General features: G+C 39.1%; 1 protein-coding gene across 2 annotated transcripts in view; it reads left to right on the top strand.

Moving 5' to 3' along the window:
* The window catches only part of KLHDC10 (kelch domain containing 10), a 61,724-nt gene continuing 40,003 nt past the window's right edge, over positions 2,240-23,960 (top strand). Inside the window, exon 1 of one of the 2 annotated variants that reach the window (XM_005679589.3) lies at positions 2,240-2,653. In XM_005679589.3, coding sequence (XP_005679646.3) covers positions 2,488-2,653 — 166 coding nt within the window. In that variant the 5' untranslated portion in view covers positions 2,240-2,487. The remainder of the gene's footprint in view (positions 2,654-23,960) is intronic. The other variant, XM_018046927.1, reaches the window with a different exon arrangement.

Genomic DNA, 23,960 nt, shown 5'->3' with positions numbered 1-23,960 from the left:
AAAATTAAACCATAACCATTTTTAAAGACTTTTAAATCAATTTCATAATTTTAAATTTAGTTCAGAATAAAATTTTCATTTTGTGACTGGAATTTTAAATTGATTATTTATGTAACTATATGAGATGGTTTTCAGTTGATTGGTTAATATCACCTTATTTTTGAAGATTCTTTTTTTCCTTTTTATTATGAAGAATTTTAATATATACAAAGATGGGCCAGCTCCCCATCCACTTCTCCCTTCTTGTATTATTAAATTTTTAAAAATGAGATAAAACTCACATACCAGAAAACTCACTCTTTTCAAATGTACAGTTCAGTGGTTTTTAATATATTCACAAAGTTGTGCAGCCAATACCAGTCAGTGATTTTTAATATATTAGAGTTATATAACAATCACAAATCTCTTTTTAGTCTATAGATTTTTTCCCTGCATCTCTCTCTTTATTGCTTTCTTTAAAAAATTTTATGTATTTAATTTTTGGCTGCACTGGGTCTTTGCTGCTATGTGAGAGCTACTCTCTAGTTGTGGTGCGAGGACAGGCTCTAGGTGCCGGGGCTTCAGCAGTTGCAGGGTGTGGGTTTGGTAGGGCAATTGGGCTTAGTTGCCCAGAGGCATGTGCAATCTTACAGAGTAGGGACTGAACCATGTCTGGTGCATTGGAAGGCGGATTCTTAACCACAGATTACCAGGGGAATCTCCAAATCTTTTTCCTTTGTAATTTTTGTTGAAGAAATTGCTTTTTTATCCTGTAGAATATTCATAGTCTAGATTTTGCTTTTTGCATCCCTATAGTATTTTTTTAAATGTTTCTCTGGCCTCCATATTTCTTATAAATTGGTAGTTAGATATAGATGTCTGATGGGATTCCAGTTCAATTTTTTTTCTACAAGAGTACAGTCATGTTTCCATTCTAGAGGCATATGTCTCAGCTTTTTGTGATAATGTAGTTGATGCTCAATGGCTTGATCTCTCAGTTCATTAGAAGTTACAAAATGGTGATAGTCTTATCACTCATCATTTATTTCTTGGAATACTATAAAAAGAAAATTTTCTTCTTCTGCTACTTGGTTACTCAGTGGTACAGATTCTTTATAAATATTAACATTTTGTTAATTTTAATATTTTAGAGCCATAGACTTTTCCCCCTCAGATCTCAAACATTTTCATAAGCAGTGCTATCTAATGCTTCATGGGAAAAATTATCTGTCCACGGGGCCTGAAAATGATGAAAGGAGGTGGGGACAGTGAAACTCCAAACATGCACCAAGAGGATACACATCCTCAGCTCCAGCAGATTTTCTTTTTTCTCCGCATCACGTAAGGGTCTCCTGTATGGAAAAAAAAAAAAAAAAGTCACCTGATCTAAAAATCTTGAAAAGTTTTGTTTCTCTTGAGGAATTCATATGGTTTTCTCTTACCATTCATAAACATCAGTGGACAATCTATTTTCCTACTTTGCACTGTGCCCAGTTAAGTTCAAAGTCAAAATTTCCATTTAATTTTGGAACAGTAGAATTCCTGATCTCTGCATCTACATTTTTCTTTGATCTTCATCCTCTGTACCTGTTCCTGTCTTCCAGCTGGTTCGAATTTTCTACGAGCAAAGAGTTTGAGCAAAAACATTTACAGTGCCGTCAGTCATCTACGAAAGAACCTTTTTCTTGGCACTCTAATTCTCTGCTGGATGTTATTTAAGAAATCTAGCGTAATAAGCTTGAAATGGTTTCTCACTGGGATCTCAATTTGTATTTCTACAGTTATTGGTGAGCTCGAACATCTTCCCACATTTGTTAACCAGGTTTAAAATTGTTCGTTTGCGTGAGACGTGGCTTGTATTGAATTAGGGAGGAATTCGCCAGTGGACTGAAAGACAGGACAAATGAGATCTCATTCTTACATTTAAGCTTTGACTCTGCCTCTTTTCCCCGCGCCCCCTCCCCCCCCCCCCCCCCACCCCGGTCGAAGAGAGCTCTTTGCAGAACACTGTATTGCCTCAAAATATGTGTATTTCGTCAGCGTCCTGTTTCTGGCTTCAGTGTCTATGGGGGAAGAGCTCCTGAGTCCTGAACACGCCTGGATTCCCGGCTATCGTCGGGACTCTTTCTGCAGGTGTGGCCTCTCTCACTCGGCCTTCGATTGGCCCGCCTGACCCCTCAGGAGTCACCGCGCCGCGGGTTTGCTTAGCGTGGTGGATTCGAGTGATGAGTGGCTGCTTCTGCCTTTCTCCAACCCCCCCAACTTTTTTCTTTTTTTTAAGCCATAGCTATGGTTACCACGTCTCTCCCCGCCTCCCTCCACCTACCAAGAAGACGACTGGCCATTGGCTATCTGTCACCAAGTTACTCAGTCATTGGCTGCTGATGAGACTGGGCGCTCCCCCTTCCCCGGTCTCCCGGGTCTCTTGAGGAGCCCAGGAAGGAGGCTCCGCTTGTGCCGCCGGGCCACGGGGTGCCGTGACCAGGCTGCGGCAGTCGTTAGCCGGTCATGTCGGCCGCCCAGGGCTGGGACAGGAACCGCCGGAGGGGAGGAGGCGCAGCCGGCGGTGGCGGCGGAGGTAGCGGGGCCGGCGGGGGCAGTGGGGGCAACGGGGGTCGGGGGACTGGTCAGCTCAACCGCTTCGTGCAACTCTCCGGGCGGCCGCACCTGCCAGGTGAGTGGTGGGGCACGGTCCTGACAGCTCGCAGGCGGGGTGGGAAGGTGATTGCTCCCTTTTCTTTTCTCCCTGCCTTTCTTTTCCTTGGGAGGAGCAAAGGCAGGCCCCACGCACAGCAGAACGACGGGGGGCTTAGAGAAAAGGAAAGGTGTCTTTGAGGTCAGGGAGGGAACAGGAGCACGGCGGAAAAAAAAAGTATTTTTGATCTATTGAAAGCTCTGTGCTGAAAGTTGTTGTGTTTTCTTTTCAAAGGAGAGGCCGTCGTCTCATTGACATTCCCAAATGTTTCGCTTACTCGGTTCCCAGTCTCGTCCTCTTCCGCAGTTTGATCTTGTAAAAGAAAGACATTGGCGCCTAGCTTTGGGAAATTATTTTTAAAGAAAGAAAGAGGGAAGAGCATTCCAAGGAATGATTTTTGTAAAAACCACCTCGAGTGTGTAAGATTTAGGCATTCTGAAGCAAGAAAGGAGGAAGAAGGGGGTGGGAGGGAGGTGGGTAGGAAACAGAACCAAGAGAATTAGGGAAACTAGTTGAATTATTAATATTTTGGAATATAAATAGAATGGATAGCGTGTATGGATTTTAACGGGAAAAAATGAAAATCAAGAATATCGTTAGTGACAAAATTATGCTGTGTCTACCATATGAAATTCCATGGACAGAGGAACCTGGCAGGTTACAGTCCAGGGGGTCGTGAAAGAGTCGGACCCTACTTGGCGACTAAACACACACCCCCATATGAAAACAGCTTATTGAGAACTGGAAAATGTACCCAGTGTGAATATTTAACGTTTTTGTGTAAATTTACTATCCCTGTGTTCCGATGCCTTGAAAGACAAATCAAATCGATGTGTGTGTGCAGCAAATTTTAAAGAGCTACATTTGTAGGTGAATATTCAGTATAGAGAATGAAGGTGTACTGCCTAGAATGTCAAATATTATGTTGGGCAAGCTTATTTTTACCATGAAGAGAACTATCAAGAATGTGTGTTAATCATTCACTATGTTTTTTTGTGAATAAGATTGAAGTTGATTTTATCAGTGATTTTGTATTTGTTTAGCTGATGAGTTTTGAGAATGAGGGTGTTTACTACCATGCCTTGTACTAAGTAATAAAAAAAATTATTTGATTAATTTGAAGAGCAAGGGGATTTTGCATACTGAGTGCGGCACTTGCTTATGGTTGTGATAAGGTTATTGATTTATGCTAGAAATGCACATTAATCCGTTTATATGCACCATTAAAATTAACTGTGAAGCAGTTTTAGTCAAATATATAATACACCAGGAGTTGGGTTTGAGATGATCGTATCAGACTGGGTATTCTAAAACTGCTAAATATGTACTCTTTAACATCAAAAAGGTAAAAGGAGAAATCTTTTTTTTAACCCCAAAGTAATAGCAAAAACTTTCATTTTTGTATATTGACAGGTTAGAAGATACCGAAGACTGTAACTAGTTTGTCCTCTATTACTGCAATCTTAAATCTTTGAGCTTAGATTAATTATACCATAGTCTTCATATTGGCATTCCCAGGCTCCAAGAAACTGGTTGGTGCACTTCCTCACTGCCACCACTTGATGGCAGTGGAAGCCTTGGTTTCTGAAAAGGGGCTTCAGTGTGGAGCTATTTCTGCATTCTCTTTGCACACAAGACCAGTAACAGCCATTTGTCCAGAGGTAAAGATAAACGTGTTTAAACTGTGAAAATTCATGCAATGGGGCCATCAGCTCTTTTTTCTGCTTTCTTTCCCCCTTGACTGGCGTTTCATTCTTTCTTCCCCAAGCAGAAAGCCTCAGTCTTCTCTTGACTCTCAAAAATTGGAAACATCTGATATTTCAATATATACTTTGAAATTCTTTCACACCAATTATTTTTTTTTCTCCCCAAGCATTTCATTTTAAGCCTTACCTCTCCCCTTGATTGAAAGGTTTTATTTTGAGATATTCAACAAGATATTAAGTGAAAGGGAGGGGTAGAAACATCTAGGCTTTTTTCTGGCTGACCCTGGAGATTAAAAAATAATGGTAATAGTACATCTTTGTAGGTTACTTTCCCCCACTTCTGATTTCTAATCCCATTTAACATTTTTCCTCCTGCTCTACCAAGATTTTCAGGTACCGAGCACTGAGCAACCCTTCTTACTTTTTTGCATATCTACCCTCTATCCAGGGAGCTCTGGTGGCTCAGAGGTAAAGAATCTGCCTGCCAATGCAGGAGATGAGGGTTCAATCCCTGGGTCAGGAAGATCCCCTGGAGGAGGAAATAGCAACCCACTCCAGTATTCTTGCCTGAAAAATGCCATGAACAAAGGAGCTTGGTGGGCTCCAATTCCATAGGGTCAAAGAATCGTACTTGACTGAGCATGCACACAATACACCCTCCTCCATCCACCAATGAAACAAAAACAGAGCTATCCGGTCTTGGGGTTGTCTCTCTTTCACCAATAGCATCTTTATCCCTGCAGTTATGCAAGCCTGAAACTTGGGCGTCCTCCTTAACGGTTTCCTCTTCCTTGCATTTCTGGTGTAATCAGTCACCAAGTCCTATTTATTTTATTTGTGCCAGTCAATGCAGCCATCATCCCTGCCGTAGGTCTCCTACACTAGCTTTCTAAGCAGTGTTCCTGCTTATACTGTTGCCCTCCAGTTTGTACAACACACTAATCTTTTGCAAGCACAAGTCTGTTTTCATCTCAGCTTACAACCCCTTACTAGCTTTTCATTCCTCTTAAAATAAGGCAGAAATCCTCAACGTGGCCTAAAAGCCACTGAGTTGTCTGGCCCCTCTCTAGCTCTCCAGATAACCCTATATCGTGTTGTCTTGTTCTTTGATCTTTTCCCACGATCTTTAGATTGTGCTCCCTTCTGCCACAGGACCATTGTACTTGCTATTCCGTCATCTAGCAACCCTCTTAATCCTCATTCTGTTCTCTCTCTCTCTTTTTAAACTTCTCTCCCATTGGATCTCAGCTTGATCACACTGTTTTTCAGAAAAGTCATCTCTGACCTTTTATTTGTTTTCTCCATACACACTAGTAGCCCCATGTGGTTCCATTTGTATGTAATTCTTTGATATGCATGATTTGCTACTTTTTACATACATTTACACACACATACATCAAATATATATGTGTATATACATGTATTCATATACAGACACACATATGTATTTTAAAACTAAATTAATACATTGGCATTATGTGTAAACAGTTAAATTCTTGTGAATGTGATTAATTAGTGTGGTTCAGTTCCGTATTGCCCCATTGACTCTGGACAAATGGATACAATCAGTTTCTTGAACATAAAGATAGTGGACTAGACTTTGCATCTGTGGTGGCGGCACAAATAATGTTTTGTGAAACCTTGTTTGAGCAGCTTCTCACCTTTTTTCTGTCTCCTAAATACAGTAGTGGTTATACATTTGCCCCATAGGCCAAGAAATTCATAGCTTCTTAGACCTGGGTTTCTCCCTACTCATAATCTTTCCATGTGTGCAGTAAAGAACAGGGACAGTGCTCTCGCAGTCATAGAGCTCAGGGGCATGGAGATCATGGGGACAGTGGAACCCACGTTATTATTGTGATTTAAGTGTAAATTTGAGTGAATGCCATGTGTTACCTAGGGAAACAGTTAAACAATGTTGCTAATATGAGGACTGGAAAACTGACAAAGAAAAAGGAGGAAAAATGTAACAATTGGTAAAGCTGGGTAAAAATAATACTGAAAATATTAACTGAGAATTTTTCTTGTGATATATGTTTATAAGGCACAAATGGTAAAAGGCAAATTTTCCTTCTTCCTTTGACCAATAATTGGCTTCTTTCTCTTGAAGCAACTGATTTTGTATGTATCTTTTCCAGAAAAGTGTGTGAGTGTGTGTGTTGGAGGGAAGAAAAATGGTAGCATTTCTTTGTTTGGATGGGCATGTAAGATGTTTACAGTCTTACTAACACAAAGGATGATACCGTTAATATTTTTGTATGTATATAATTTTGCACATTAGTGAGTCTGTCTTTAGAATAAATTCCTAGAAGTACAATTGCTGGGTCAAAGGATATGTGCTATTTAAATTTTGATAGATATTGTCAATTGCCTTTCATAGAGGTTGTGCCAGATTGTGTTCATTGGTGTTGGAGTTCTGGCTTCCCGTAGCTTTGGTAACAGAGTGGGTTATTAAAGTTTTTTTATGTTGCCAATTTAAAAAGGTATATTTTTCTTCATCTTTTCAATAGGTATAAAAACCATACAGCCGTATTTGTTTCCTTTATTTATAACATCTGCTTATATTTCCTATTTACCTGGTTATATTTTTTTCTCTGTTGGAGTGTTTAATATTGTTCGTAGGAGCTCTGTTTTACAGAAATTTGTTCCCTGTCTCAGTTATGTGTTGCAGATGCTTGTCACAGTTTCATTTAGCTTTTGACTTTGTTTACAATATATTTTTCAGCAGAAATTAAAATATTTGTGTAGTTTAATTATTAATCTTTTTTTGATTTTAGGTTTTTTGGATCATAAGAAAGGCCTTTCCTATTTCAATATTATTGATATTTCCAATTAAAAGTAAAATTCTTGTTTTTTTTTCTTGGTAACTTTATAATTTATTTTTAAGTTAAATGCACTTATTGGTACAAAATTTAGTTAGGTAAAGTATTTAGGTAGGATTTAACTTCACTTTTCTTCTAGGTGGCTACCCAGTTATCACAGTATTGAAATATTATCTATAGGTGTGCTTAGTTTCTATATATAATTTGGTATTTTTACTAGACTTTTATTCTGTTTCATTGATCAGATTACCTATTTGCACCTAATGACATCATTCTTTGATTATAATTCTTTCATTCTACTTCTTGGAGTTTTCCTGGATACTCTTTGTTTGTTCTGTATAAAACTTAGTTTATTGAGCTCCCTCCCCACATCTTTTGGTATTTTTGTTGATCCTGCATTATATTTGAAGATTAAGTTAGAGATGACTGACTTCTTTTTGAGGTTCAGTCTCCTGTTCAGGAAGAGGGTGTACATTCATTTCTTGTTTTTCAAATTTGTTTTTGTATCCCTTGACAACAATTTAAAGTTTTTTTCATGCAGACCTTTTACATTTCTTTTGTATGTATTCCTGGTATTTTACCTTTTTTTGTTGCTATTGTAAATGGGGCTTTTATTGCTGTTATACTTTTATCTTGCTCTTTGAACATGGTAATGCTATTAATTTCTGAGTATTAATTTTGTACTTGGCCACCTTTGGAATCCCAGTGCTATCTGTTATGGTTCCCCAGTTGTTTTTCTAAGGTTTTGCAGTTAAATAATATCATTGGGCTTCCCAGGTGGCTCAGAGGTAAAGAATCCACCTGCCAATGCAGGAGACACAGGTTAGATCTCCAGGTTGGGAAGATCCCCGGGAAGAAGAAATGGCAACCCACTCCAGTATTCTTGCCTGGAAAATTCCATGGGCAGAGGAACTTGGCGGGCTACCATCCACGGGGTCACACAGAGTCAGACATGACTGAGTGACTGCACACAATATTGTTAGCAAATAAAGATAACTTTATCTGCTCTTTTCCAGTTTTTATACTTCTTTCTTTCTTTTGGCAAATCAATTTGGTTAGTACTTTCCAAAAATATTAAACAGTAAAATAGTGGATTTTTGTCTTCCTGACTTAAATGCTAGTTTTTTCATGCTTTCCTATTAAGCCTGACTTTAGGTTAAAGTGTACATACTATGTTAAAGTAGTCAGCTCTTACCATTTTACAAATATTTTTTAAAATATGGAAGTTAAAAGTTTAGCCTCTGTGGGAATTATGTGATTTTTCTCCTTTGTTTACTATTGTGGTGAGTTGTCCTAATAGATTTACTGTGACTGGACCATCCTTGCTTTCCTAAATCAATTCACTTTGTTATTGTGTATTATTTTATATGTGCTATTGGGTTCTATTTCCTAAACTTTATTGAGAAATTTTGCATCACTCCTCTTAAGCTAAATTGCTTTGTAGTTTTCTTTTATGTATTTTATCTTTATTGGATTATGCCACTTTCATAAAAATAATTTCAAACTTTTATTTTTCTAGGCTTTTTTCTCCTCTCTGGTTAAATGGCCTTCGAGTTAAATGTTTGGTTGAATTGCCTGTGAGATTATTGGACCTTGAGTATTTTGGGAGGAGACTAGCTCTTTGACAGTCATCTCTTTACTTCTATGATAATTTGACTGCTTATCATTTATATCTTTGTAAGGAAGCTTTGCCAATATGTATTATCCTACAAAACAATCTGAGTCACCCACTTTTTCAAAATTATTTGGGTAACATGAGCAAGGTACTCTTTTATGATTAAAAAAAATTTCCTGTGTCTGTGACTACACTGTCATTTTACTCATTATCACTTCTTGTTTAGTATATGTGAGGCCTTGCCCTTTTGTTGTTTGCAACCAAGTCTTGGATTTTTAAAAAAATTAGTTCTATTATTTTCTCTTTTCTTATATATTTCTCTCACTGTTTTAAATCCTCCCTTTAGTTTTTGTTATGTTTATTTTGTGGCTGTTTTCCTGTCTTCTTCTGTGGAATCCTTAATGTTCTTTTCATTCTTGTGTTGTGTATGTTTGTGTGCGGGCTTAGTCATATCTGACTCTTTGTGACCCCGTAGACTGTAGCCCACCAGGATTCTCTGTCCACAGAGAATCCAGGATTTTCCAGGCAAGAATACTGGAGTGGGTTGCCATTTCCTTCCCCAGGGGAATCTCCCTGACCCAGGGATTGAACCTTCATCTCCTGCATTGGCAGGCAGATTCTTTACCACTGCACCTCCTGGGTGTTAAATTTTGAGTTTTCTTCTGAACAGTACTTGAGATGTGTCTTGTAAGTTATAGGTTTCTTGTGTTTACTTTCTGAATATTTTTGTAGTTCAATTTTTGATTTATTTTCTTTAGCACAAGAGTAGTTAATCCTCTTAAACGTTAACATATCCATTTATATGGCTTTAGTAGTGTTATTGAGATTTAATTCACATACTGTACAGTTCACTATTTAAAGTGTGCAATTCAGTGATTTTTAGTATACTCAGACTTGTGGAATTATTACCACAGTCAATTTTAGAACATTTTCATCCCCTCAGGAAGAAGCCCTATGTCCCTTAAGTCGTCCCTCTCTCATCTTCCTGCTCCTCTTCTCCCCCACCCACTAAGTAACCATGATCTACTTTCTTTCTCTCTACATTTCCCTGTTATGGACTTCTTCCTATGAGTGGAACCATAGTCTTTTTGACTGCCATCTTTCACTTTCCATACTGTTTTAAGTTTATTAATTTGATGCAGATATCAGCACTTCATTCCTTTTTTTGGCTAAATAATATTCCACTGTATGACTAGATCACATTTTGTTTATCCATTAATTGACGTATAGATTGTTTTTCACTTTTTGGCTGTTGTAAATAAACATTTGTGTGTAGATCTCTGTGTGGACATATGTTTGCATTTCTCTTAGGTACATGCCTAAGTAGGATTTCCCTGGTGGTGCAGTGGTAAAGGGAGAAGGCGATGGCACCCCACTCCAGTCCTCTTGCCTGGAAAATCCCATGGACGGAGGAGCCTGGTGGGCTGCAGTTCATGGGGTCTCAAAGAGTCAGACACGACTGAGCGACCTCACTTTCACTTTTCACTTTCATGCATTGGAGAAGGAAATGGCAACCCACTCCAGTGTTCTTGCCTGGAGAATCCCAGGGATGTGGGAGCCTGGTGGGCTGGCGTCTGTGGGGTCGCACAGAGTTGGACACGACTGAAGCGACTTAGCAGCAGCAGCAGCAGTGGGTATAAAGTGGCATCTCATTGTACTTTTTGACTTGCATTTCCCTCAGGACTAATGATGTCAAGCATCTTTCCTTGTTTTTCCCTTTTCTCTCCTCCTTTCTAGTTTTTTTTCTTTTAAGGTATGATTGACATTGTTTATCTTTTCATATACTTGTTGGCTAATTGTATGTCTTCTTTGGAGAAATGTCTGTTAGATCCTTTGCTCAATTTTTAATTGGATTGTCTTTATTATTGAATGGTAAGAACTCCTTATACATTTTAGCTCTCTCTACATTCCACCCCCCCCCCCCCCACAGGTAGGCCTAACATAATCTCAAAGTTCCTTTATTTATTTATTTATTTTTACTTTACAATATCGTATTGGTTTTGCCATACATCAACATAAATCTGCCATGGGTGTACACGTGTTCCCCATCCTGAACCCCCCTCCCACCTCCCTCCCCATACCATCCCTTTGGGTCATCCCCATGCACCAGCCCCGAGGATCCTGTATCATGTGTGGAACCTGGACTGACAGTTTGTTTCACATATATTATACATGTTTCAATGCCATTCTCCCAAATCATCCCACCCTCGCCCTCTCCCACAGAGTCCAAAAGACTGTTCTATACATTGTGTCTCTTTTGCTGTATTGCATACAGGGTTATCCTTACCATCTTTCTAAATTCCATATATATGCATTAGTATACTATATTGGTGTTTTTCTTTCTGGCTTACTTCCCTCTGATAATAGGCTCCAGTTTCATCCACCTCATTAGAACTGATTCAAATGTATTCTTTTTAATGGCTGAGTAATACTCCATTGTGTATATGTACCACAGCCTCTCTCTACATTTTATATTTTATGTATTTCAAGTCCTTTGTCAGATATATGATCTGCAAATATTTTCCCTGTTCTGTTGTCTTATCAGTTTCTTAATTGTGCTCTTCGAAGCATAAAAGTTTTAAATTTTGGTGAAGGCCTGTTTATCTTACTGTTGTTATTTATTTATTTGCCTTTGCTTTTGTTGTCATGTCTAAGAATCTTTTACCAAATCCAGGGTCGTGAAGACCTGTGTTTTTTCTAAGAATTTTATAGTTTTGCTGTAACATTAATGCCTGTGGTAAAGGTTTTCTTAATTGACTGTCCTGTTGAAAAGACTGTGCTTTCCGCCATTGAATAGTCTTGGCATTCTTGTTGAAAACCAGTCAACCTTAAACATGTATAGGCTTATTTATGGACTTTTAATTCTGTTCCATTAATCTATGTGTCTTTCCGTGTGCCAGTGCCATAGTGCCTCAATTACTGCTGCTTTGGACCTAGTTTTGAAATCAGAAAATGTGAGTTCTCCTGCTTTATCTTTTTTCAGGTTTGTTTTGGCTATTTTGGGTCCCTGCAGTTCCATATAAATTTGAGAATCAACTTGTCAATTTGTAGGAAGAACTCAGCTGGGGCTCTCATAGGGATTGCCATCTGCACATCAGTTTGAAGATGTCATCATCTTTTAATGTTGTCTTCTAATCCCTGAACATGGGATATTTTCCCATTTATTTGGATCTTCTTTAATTCTTTCAACAATGTGTTGTGGTTTCCAGAGTTTGTTTATATTGATGTCTCGCTTGCCTTTCCAGAGTTTGTTTATATTGATGCCTCGCTTGCCTTTCTCAAGCAAGGAAGTGCGGTCTGGTGCTTCACTCTACTTTCAGCAGTGTCTGTGCCCCTTTGTATTAGTTACAGGGAAGCGTTCATTTCTGCATTGGTTTCATTTTTGTTCCTTCCATTTCTTTTCTGTTCTCTGCCTGCTGATATTTTGTCTCTGTTATCTTGTCTTCTTCAAGTTAGAATTACTTGTCTTTTCTGCCCCTGAGGCAGCATTAATTTTGGTAAAGCTTATTGTCTTCTATTTCCTACCACCACTGTAAAAGGAATACAAGCTCTCATAGTGGCATTATTATAAAAGCCAGTATATGAAAACAGCTTAAGTGTCCATCAACAGATTAATAAATAAAGAAGATGTGGTGTATATATACAATGGAATACTATTCAGTCATAAAAAAGAATGAGGTTTGGCTATTTGCAGCGACATGGGTGGACTTGAAAGGCACTTTGCCTGGTGAAATAAGTCAGACAAAGACAAATACTGTATGATATTACTTATATGCAGAATCTAAAAACACAACAATCTAGTGAATAGAGCAAAAAAAAAGAAGCAAGCTCACAGACATAGAGAACAAGCTGGCAGTTACCCATGGGCTGAAGGAGTAGGGAGGGGCAACACAGGGATAGGAGACTAAGAGGCACAAAATATTAGGTAGAAAATAAGCTGCAAGGATATATTATACAACCTATGGAATATAACAAACTGTAAATGAAATATAATCTTTAAAATTGTAGAACACTATATTGTACATCTGTAAAATACATAATACTGTATATCAGCTATACTTCAGTTTTTAAAAAAGGAATACAGCTCATTATTAAAATTTGGAAAATATTGAAAACTTGAAACAAGGAGAAAATCATCTATAGTAATAATTCCATTTGATACTTGTGTCAGCATTTTGATATTTTGCTTTTTTAGTTCTTTATCAGTGAATTGTGTTTATTTAATATTGTGTAAATCATTACATACTACTAGTGGCAACTTGGGATTCTCTTAAACCTGTTCTGTATTTAAGTGTTTTCTCTTATTTTACCAAGTAGACTCTGTTTCTCCTCAATTGATCATACAAATAACTGTTTAGATTTTTTTCTAGCTGATGTACTATTTTACTTCTTTTCTTCACAGCCAAGGTTTTGGAAGAATAGACTCAATTGTTTCCTTTTTTCCTCTTCAGCCTATTGCACGTCTCACTTCTGCCCCCATTGTTCTACTCAAGTCTTCTTGCTAAGGTAATAACTTATTAACCGCCAAATTCATTAGCTATCTCTTAGTCTTCATCCTACCCAGTTGCTCTAGATTTTGATTTTGACTAGCCCCTTTACTAAAGCCTGGGAATATATAACTAGACACAGTCTGTATTCCTAAAGAGCTCTTAGTTACCCTTTTTATCGCTTGAATTTCTCATTAGTTTTTCTTTATCTAGTGCTTAATACTGATATCCAAGAGTATATCTGTTTGTTTCCCTCCTCATTCTTATATTTTCCCCTGGGTGATGTCATTAATATCCTGACAACATACAAATCTATCTCTAGACCAGAGCTCTTTTCCTGGCCTGTTTGCCAGTGGCTACTAGACAGTACCACTCAGGTGACTAATGAGTGCCTTAAATTCAGCTTGTCTGAAAACAATTTCATTATCTTTCCTGCCAAACCTGTTCTTGCTTCTATGTTCCTTATTCTGATTAATTTAATGGCTACCTCATCAATTTAGTGAATCAAGCCCGATATCTAAGAATCACATTAGATTCCTTTCTTTTGCTCACCCCTTGTACAGTTGGTCACAAAGTCTTGCCAATTTTTCCTCTTTACTCTAATAATTTTTCTGACCTTTTCTACCACTACAGCTTCACCACTTAGGTCTTTCATTTTATATTTCAGCAATAGAACTATTTGCAGTTAGTTGCTTTAAATTCTTAGAAGTTAAGTTGGGAGGGAGAAATTTTTTAAGTTGCAATTTCTTGCAGTACCACACTGTGTCATGATTCTGCACATAACCATTTTTTTCTTAGACTGCCATTTCCTAAATCCCTTCTAAGACCCACCCAAGTATATGTTACATAGCTTTTTTTCTGTTTGCTCTTTTAATACAAATAGAGTACTTATATACTGGGTAGTTACTGTGTGTCTGCCTCTGTTCAGGGTGTTTTACAAATATTAATTCATTTAATCCTCATAACTTTCTCATTCCCTTCTGTGATGAAGAACTGAGGCTTATAGAGAAGCTGCAGAACCTGCACAAAAGGCATATAGCTAATGAATGTCAGAGGTGGGGTTCAGACCGTCTCTTGGACTCAGAGTCCATGCTGTTGTGCCTCTTCTTTGTGCCATCACCTTCTTTTGTTTATACAAAGGATCACAGTACTTATATTGAATTACTTTGCAAGTATTTGTTTTCGAACTTATCTAACTATGGGCTTTTTTTAAAAAATTGGAAGACAATTGCTTTGCAATATTGTATTAGCTTCTGCCTTACAATGTGGATCAGCTGTTAGTATACATACATATATCTCCTCCCTCTTGAGCCTCCTTGCCACCCCCTCCTCATCCTACCCCTCTGTGTTGTCACAAAGCACCGGGGACTGAGCTCTCTGTGTAACTGTGGGCTTCTTAAAGGGAAAAATAATGTCTTATTCTCTGTCACCTTCCACAGGACGAGAACACTGCCCCATTTATAGCAGACTTTTCATAAATATTTATTGAATGAATTAGTGATTGTCAATATCTATAGTTACTCAGGCAGAGAGTTGAGTTTAAGTTATTTTACATTACATAAGGCTAAATAAACTTTTTTAACCTAGGAATTTAGCACATACAGTTTTTGTATGGCTTTTCCAAGTACAGTTTTATGTCTAATCTTATCAGTGGTTTTTGTATCCTTCTGCCTTTTCCTCGATTCCACCCCTTCCTGCCTTTTCAGGCTTTTCAGAATATTTACATTTCTACCACTTATCTGTCTTCTGACCCTTTCTGTTGATCAAGTCATCCCTTTAGCATTTGACCTTGCTCAATTTTTTTTTTTTTTTTTTTTAAGTTCTACCAGTTTATTGCTACCAACCTGTCACCCTCCACCCTCATGCACACATGCTCAGGCCTGTGACCCCATGGACTGTAGCCCGCCAGGCTCCTCTGTCCGTGGAATTCTGCAGGCAAGAATACTGGAGTGGGTTGCCATTTCCTTCTCCAGACCTTACTCAAGTTATATCTTTCTGGTCTTCAGAGCCAAGTTCATGAAAATATTGACTAAAGTTGAGGTCTTCATTGCCACATCTCCCCCTCTTTTCTTTGAAGTAGCTCTTGTTAAAGTCACAGGTGACTTATGTGTTGTCAATCAAGTGATGTTTTTCAGTTTCCGCCTTACCTGATCTCTCTTGATTTTGAAACATCCTTTTTCCTTTGCTTCTCTGGCGTCAGCTCTGGTTTTCTTTTTGTGTCCGGCCTCTCATACTAAGTCTTATCGTTGATTCTTCTTCTACCAGGCCTTTAAGGAATTGGAGTTCTCAAGTCTTGGTCCCATGCCTCTGCCCTTCTTTTTTCAAATTATTTTAGGTATTTTTTCCCCAAAATCCATGGTGTTCATTTTTCAGTTATATATGAAGAAATCAGGCCACTTTGTAATTCTGCCTAAATCACTCTTGAGGGCCAAATGCTTGCCTTCGTCATGTCTCCACTCACATGGCATTTACCCCTCAAGTTCAGCATGTCTAAAACGGAATTTGTGACGTTCCTTTATTCTAAGCAGGGGAACTATTGGACAGTTTTAAGCAAGGGAGTATGTGATATGATTTACAATTTTTTGTGTATGTGTGATTTACATTTTTTAAAGCTTCCTGTAACTGTCGGGTGGAGAATGGATTGTGGGAAATGGTAAAAGTGAAGCATAAAGGCTATTTAGAAAAATACTGCAATAGTCTCCTAAAAAGATGGTAGTGGCTTGGAGCAAGGTATAGTTGTATAAGTGGTGAGAATAATTAAGTATGAGATATATTTTGAAAATAGTATGAACAGGATTTATTGTGAGATATGAAGGAAAGAGAAGAATCAGGATGACTTCAAAGTTTTTGTCTTAAGCAACTGGATGGATGATGGTGTCATTAAATGTGATGGAGCAGACTGAGACAAGAAGGATTATGGAAGTCAGTCAAGAGTTCTCTTTTGGCTGTGTTAAGCTTGACATGCCTATTTGACATCAAAGTAGAGGATATAAGGTAAACAATCCCCATATATAATCAAATCAAGGGAGAGGTAGAGGCTCAGGATATAAATTTTGGAATTATTAGCATGCAGATGGTACTTACAGTCACTGTGGAAAATTCTAAAAGAGATGGGAATACCAGACCACCTTACCTCTCTTCTGAGAAACCTGTATGCAACAGTTAGAACCGGACATGGAACAATGGACTTGTTCAAAATTGGAAATGGAGTACGTCAAGGCTGTATATTGTCACCCTGCTTATTTAACTTATTTGCAGAGTACATCATGCAAAACGCCAGGCTGGATGAAGCATAAGCTGGAATCAAGATTACCAGGAGAAATATCAACAACCTCAGATATGCAAGATATGCAAGTGATACCACTTCAGTGGCAGACAGTGAAGAGAAACTAAAGAGTCTCTTGATGAAGGTGAAACAGGAGAGTAAAAAAGCTGGCTTAAAATTCAACATTCAAAAAATTAAGATCATGGCATCTGGTCACATCACTTCATGGCAAATAGATGGAGAAAACAATGGAAACAGTGACAGATTTTATTTACTTGGGCTCCAAAATCACTGAACAATGACTGCAGCCTTGAAATTAAAGATTCTTGTTCCTTTGAAGAAAAGCTATGACAAACCTAGACAGTGCATTAAAAAGCAGAGACATAACTTTGCTAACAAAGATCTGTACACCCAAAGCTGTGGTTTTTCCAGTAGTCATATACAGATGTGAGAGCTGGACCATAAAGAAGGCTGAGCATTAAAGAATTAGCTTTTAAATTGTGGTGCTGGAAAAGACCATTGAGAGTCCCTTGGACAGCAAGGAGATCAAACCAGTCATTCCTAAAGGAAATCAGTCCTGAATATTCATTGGAAGGACTGATGCTGAAGGTGAAGCTCCAACACTTTGGCCACGTGATGCTAAGAGCCGACTCATTAGAAAAGACCCTGATGCTGGGAAAGACTGAAGGCAGGAGGAGAAGGGGGCAACAGAGGATGAGATAGTTGGATGACATTACCTACTCAGTGGACATGAATTTGAGCAAACTCCGGGAGATAGTGAAGGATAGGGAAGCCTGGCATGCCGCAGTCCATGAGTCGCAGGGAGTCAGACATGAGTTAGCGACCAAACAACAGATGCGGTTGAAGGTTCAGTTTGTATATTGACCTTGAGCTTTTTTAAGATCTTTTTTTTAAAAAAAACAAAAACAAAAAAAAAACAGTCTTTAGTGTTTTTGAACACCCAGATCATTAGACTGTTACCAGTATCTATACTGGGCAAACTTGTAGAACACATAAAAAAGTTATGCTCACTTACATATGTAAATATGATTTCTTATTATTGAACTCAACCTTACCCGCCTGTCATTTTTAAAAAATTATTTTTGTTAAACTGAAAAACACTCTATAAGCCTGATAAAATAGTATACAAGGGAGACCAAATCTCCTTTCTCCTTAGATCACTAATTCTCCAGTTTCTCCCCAGAGGTATTACATCTGTTAGTTTTTAGTCTATCTTTCCAGAATTAAAATTTACATATGTATACATATAGGTATGGGGTTTCCCTGATAGCTCAGTAGATAAAGAATGCACCTGCAATCAGGAGACCCTGGTTCCATTCCTGGGTTGGGAAGATCCGCTGGGCAAGGGATAGGCTCCCTACTGTAATATTCTTGGGCTTCCCTTGTAGCTCAGCTGGTAAAGAATCTGCTTGCAATGCGGGAGACCTGGGTTCGATCCCTGGGTTGGGAAGATCCCCTGGAGAAGGAAAAGGCTACCCACTCCAGTATTCTGGCCTGGAGAATTCCATGCAGTGTATAGTCCATGAGGTTGCAAAGAGTCGGACATGGCTGAGTGACTTTCACTTTCACTTCACATATAGACGTGTTATCTTTATTTTTGGACAAATTAGAGTCAATACATAAAGAATACCTGGAGTACATATTCTTTCTGCACCTGTCTTTTTAAATTTTTACTAAAAATATGTTGTAGGAATTGTTCTATATTAGCATATTTAGATTGATCTGATTCTTCTTCATGGCTGAAAGTATTGCATTGTATGGATGTATGGTAATTTACCAGCTACACAGTTTTTTTAAAGAAAATTTACTGGAATATAGTTGATTTTCAATGTTGTGTTAGTTTCAAGGTATACAGCAAAGTGCCAGCCACACAACTGATAGATATTTACATTTTTCTGGTCTTTTACTCTTTAAAAAGATTGTGTAATGCATGTGGTAAATATTGCTGACTTGCCCTTCACTATCTGTGTTTTTAAAGTTTTCTTTTAAGTTATAGAATTTTAAAACTCACACTGATAGTTACCTCTTTACCTTACTCAACTTTCCCATCCAGCTAGTCTTAGCCCTTGTGTTTTATCCACATATAGTAACTATTATTAGCTAAGAATTTTTATAAACATTTACTCATAACCTAATGAGGAATAGGTACTGTTACTGTTCCCTTTGCATAGAGAAAGAAACTGAGGCCCAGAGGGTAACACCTTTTCTAAGGCCATATAATTCACAAGGGACAGAACTCTTATGATTTGGATACAGGCAATGTGGTTCCAGTGTCCATGTTTTTAACTACTGTGCTGTCCTCGTCTCTGTTGCCTGTCTTTCCCAGTAGTGCCATAATTCAGCTGTTGATTGCCTCAAATGTGACTTTATTAAGACAGGGAAAGGCTTCCCCAGTGGCTCAGTGGTAAAGAATCTGACTGCCAAGCAGGAGATGCAGGTACAGTCTATGTGTTGAGAAGATCTCCTGGAGAAGGAAATGGCAACCCACTCCAGTGTTCTTGCCTGGGAAATATGGACAGAAGAGCCTGGTAGGCTGCAGTCTCTGGGGTTGCTAAAAAGTTGGACACAACCTAGCAACTAAGAAAACAAATAGACAAAACAAATATAGGTATTCCCCACTTTTCCAAGTTTACTTTACACCACTTTTAAGAAAGTCCTATGTTAGTGTCTGTTTTCACTAACTGAAAGAAATTGGAAGAGGATTGTCACTTTTATGATAAAGTAAAAATATGGGTTCAACATTTGTTTTGCAGTAAGCTGGTACAGAGGCAGCACACACCCCAAGCAGTGTGAGTGGCCCTTCCAGGCTCCTTCCCTGGAAACTACACTCAGCATCTCAGCATCAAGACACCATAGCTTTACACTGTGTCTGTGAGCATCTGGGTTTTATTAGGATTTATTTTGTACCTCAGTTAGCACAAAGGTAATTAAGGTAATTGCTTCTTCACATAACACCATTTTGCTTAGGAAAGGTTTCATTGGGAACACTCTACTTTAGGATAACAGGGGAAGCCTGTAATGTTTTTGTCACTCTCAGTCTTCCTTTTCTATTTCATTCTATATACTGAAACAAGATTAATCTCCCCAAAGCGTAATTTTGATTATTGCTTCCCAGATCAAAATCCTTAGTAGCTTCTTGCTGCATTGAAAATTCAGCTCTAGCTCATGCTCTTCTTTTTCATATGTGCTATACTGTCAGTCAGTTTTCTCCAAGCCTTATCTAAGGTGTGATCGTTGAGTTGTCTAAAGACTCCAATGAAATTAGAAGTAATTAAGCCAAAAAAAAAAAAAAAAAAGATGAGGTAAACAGTCATTGGAGTTGAATGGTGCTTTTTTAGAAAAGTTGTTTCCCTTTTTACTCAGTGTCTCTTGCCATATGGTTTCTTCAGCAAACTATCAACCCAGTTAATTTGAATCAGATGTGTAATTGATCAAACCAAAGCTTAGCTGCAAACATCTTGGTGTCACATAAAATAATTTCCTTAAAACACACGGAAGTACGCAAACTTGATGCAGGAATGCGAATTTTCTAATGTGAATTGAAAAGGACAGAGGAGAAGCCCCAGCAAGATGGTAGGAGGGGCGAAATTGTGTTTAGAATCAAACCCCAGGCCCACCAGAGACTCTCAGAGGGCTCTAACAAAACCTGGTGCACACAGGGAGACCCCACAGAGCCTGAGCCAGAGCTGCCTGTGAGTGTTTGAATGTCTCCTGTGGAGGTATGGGTCAGCAGTGGCCTGCCGCAGGGGCAGGGATGCTGAGTGCACCAGACCTGGGTGTGGCAGGAGCCCTCTTGGGTGAGGTCGCCATTAACCCCATCATAGAGCCACCAGAACTTATGCAGGACTGGGGAAACAGACTCTTGGAGGGCACAAACAGAACCTTGTATGCACCAGGACCTGGGAGACGGGAGTAGTGACCCCATAAGAGACTGACCCGGACTTTCCTGTAAGTGTCTAGGAGTCTCCCTTGGAGGCGTTGGTCTGCGGTGGCCTCCTGCAGTGTTGGAGGCCTACTGCAAGGTTGAGTGTGGCAGTGCATGCATGGGACCTTTTGGAGGAGGTCACTATTATCTTCATTATCTCCACCATAGTTTGGTCTCAGGTCAAACAACAGTTAGGAAACACAGCCCTGCCCATCAACAGAAAATTGGATTAAACATTTATTGAGAATGGCCCCACCCATCAGAATAAGACCCATTTTCCCCCACGGTCTCTCCCAACAGGAAGCTTCCATAAGCTTCTTATCCTTATCCATCAGAGGGCAGACAGAATGAAAACCACAATCACAGAAAACTAATCGAACTGTTCACGTGGACCACACCCCTGTCTAACTCAATGAAACAATCAGCCATGCTGTGTAGTGCCACCCAAGATGGACAGGTCATGGTGGAGAGTTCTGACAAAATGTGGTCCACCAACGAAGGGAATGGCAAACCACTTCAGTATTCTTGCCTTGAGAACCCCATGAACAGTAAGAAAAGGCAAAAAATATGACACTGAAAGATGAACTCCCCAGGTGGGTAGGTGCCCAGTATGCTGCGGGAGAAAAATGGAGAAATAACTCAGAAAGAATGAAGAGATGGAGCCAAAGCAAAAACAACGCCCAGTTGTAGATGGGACTGGTGATGGAAGTAAAGTCTGATGCTGTAAAGAACAATATTGCATACAAACCTGGAATCAAGGTAAATTGGAAGTGGTCAAATAGGAGACGGCAAGAGTAAACATTGACATTTTAGGAATCAGTGAACTAAAATGGACTGGAATGGATGAATTTAACTCAGATGACCTTTATATCTGCTACTGTGGGCAAGAATCCCTTAGAAGAAATGGAGTAGCCTTAATAGTCAACAAAAGTCCAAAATGCAGTACTTGGATACAATCTCAAAAATGACAGAGTGATCTCTGTTCGTTTCCAAGGCAAATCATTCATTATCACAATAATCCAAGTCTGTGCCCCAACCAGTAATGCTGAAGAAGCTGAAGTTGAACAGTTCTGTGAAGACCTACAAGACCTTCTAGAATTAACACCCGAAAAAGATGTTCTTTTCATTATAGGGGACTGGAATGCAAAAGTAGGAAGTCAAGAGATACCGGGAATAACAGGCAAATTTGGCCTTGGAGTACAAAATGAAGCAGGGTGAAGGCTAACAGAGTTTTGCCAAGAACGCACTGGTCATAGCAAACACCCTCTTCCAACAACACAAGAGAAGATCCTACACATGGACATCACCAGATGGTCAGTGCCAAAATCAGATTGATTATGTTCTTTGCAGCCAAAGATGGAGAAGCTCTATACGGTCAGCAAAAACAAGACTGGGACCTGACTGTGGCTCAGATAATGAACTCCTTATTACAAAATTCAGACTTAGATTGAAGAAAGTAGGGAAAACTACTAGACCATCCAGGTATGACCTAAATCAAATCCCTTACAATTATATAGTGCAAGTGACAAATAGACTCAAGAGATTAGATCTGATAGACAGAGTGCCTGAAGAACTGTGAACAGAGGTTCATGTCATTGTACAGAAGGCAGTGATCAAGACCATCCCCAAGAAAAAGAAATTCAAAAAGGTCAAGTGGTTGTCTGAGGAGGCCTTACAAATAGCTGTGAAAAGAAGAGAAGCTAAAGGCAAAGGAGAAAAGGAAAGATATACCAGAGTTCCAAAGAATAGCAGGGAGAGATAAGAAAGCCTTCCTCAGTGATCAGTGCAAAGACATAGAGGAAAACAATAGAATGGGAAAGACTAGAGATCTCTTCAAGGAAATTAGAGATACCAAGGCAACATTTCATACAAAGATGGGCACAATAAAGGACAGAAATGGTATGGACCTAACAGAAGCAGAAGATATTAAGAAGAGGTGGCAAGAATACACAGGAGAACTATACAAAAAAGATCTTCATGACCCAGATAACCACAATGGTGTGATTACCTACCTAGAGCCAGACATCCTGGAATGCCAAGACAAGTGGGCCTTAGGAAGCATCACTACACACAAAGCTAGTGGAGGTGATGGAATTCCTGTTGAGCTATTTCAAATCCTAAAAGATAATGCTGTGAAAGTGCTGCACTCAATATGCCAGCAAATTTGGAAAACTCAGCAGTGGCCACAGGACTGGAAAAGGTCAGTTTTCATTCCAATCACAGAAAAAGGCAATGTCGAAGAATGTTCAAACTACCACACAATTGCACTCATCTCACATGCTAGCAAAGTAATGCCCCAATTCTCCAAGCCAGGCTTCAACAGTATGTAAACCATGAACTTCCAGATGTTCAAGCTGGATTTAGGAAAGGCAGGGACACCAGAGATCAAATTGCTAACATCCATTGGATCATTGAAAAAGCAAGAGAGTTCCAGCAAAACATCTACTTCTGCCTTATTGGCTACTTCCAAAGCCTTTGACTGTGTGGATCACAACAAACTGTGGAAAATTCTTCAACAGATGGGTATACCAGACCACCTGACTTGCCTCCTGAGAAATCTGTATGCAGGTCAAGAAGCAACAGTTAGAACTAAGCATGGAACAACAGACTGGTTCCAAATCGGGAAAGGAGTACATCAAGGCTGAATATTGTCACCCTGCTTATTTAACTTAAATGCAGAATATATCATGCGAAATGCTGGGCTGGATGAAGCACAAGCTGGAATCAAGATTGCTGGGAGAAATACCAATTATCTCAGATATGCAGATGATACCACCCTTATGGCAGAAAGCTAAGAAGAACTAAAGAGCCTCTTGATGAGAGTGAAAGAGGAGAGTGAAAAAGCTGGCTTAAAACTCAACATTCAGAAAATGAAGATCATGGCATCCAGTCCCATCACTTCATGGCAAATAGATGGGGAAACAATGGAAACAGAGAGCCTCACTGTTTTGGTCTCCAAAATCACTGCAGATGGTGACTGCAGCCATGAAATTAAAAGATGCTTGCTCCTTGGAAGAAAAGCTATGACCAACCTAGACAGCATGTTAAAAAGTGGAGACATTACTTTGCCGTCTGTCTAGTCAAAGCTATGGTTTTTCCAGTGGTCATGTATGGATGTGAGAGTTGGACTATAAAGAAAGCTGAGCACTGATGAATTGATGCTTTTGAATTGTGGTGTTGGAGAAGACTCTTGAGAGTCCCTTGGACTGCAAGGAGATCCAACCAGTCCATCCTAAAGGAAATCAGTCCTGAATATTCATTGGAAGGACTGATGCTTAAGCTGAAACTCCAGTACTTTGGCCACCGGATGCAAAGAACTGACTCATTGGAGAAGACCCTGATGCTGGAAAAGACTGAAGACAGGAGGAGAAGGGGACGACAGAGGATGAGATGGTTGAATGGCATCACCGACTCAGTGGACATGAGTTTGAGCAAGCTCTGAGAG

This window comes from Capra hircus, chromosome 4, assembly GCF_001704415.2.
Source record: "Capra hircus breed San Clemente chromosome 4, ASM170441v1, whole genome shotgun sequence".
NCBI lineage: Eukaryota > Metazoa > Chordata > Mammalia > Artiodactyla > Bovidae > Capra > Capra hircus.
This window is presented reverse-complemented; position numbering and strand designations above follow the sequence as displayed.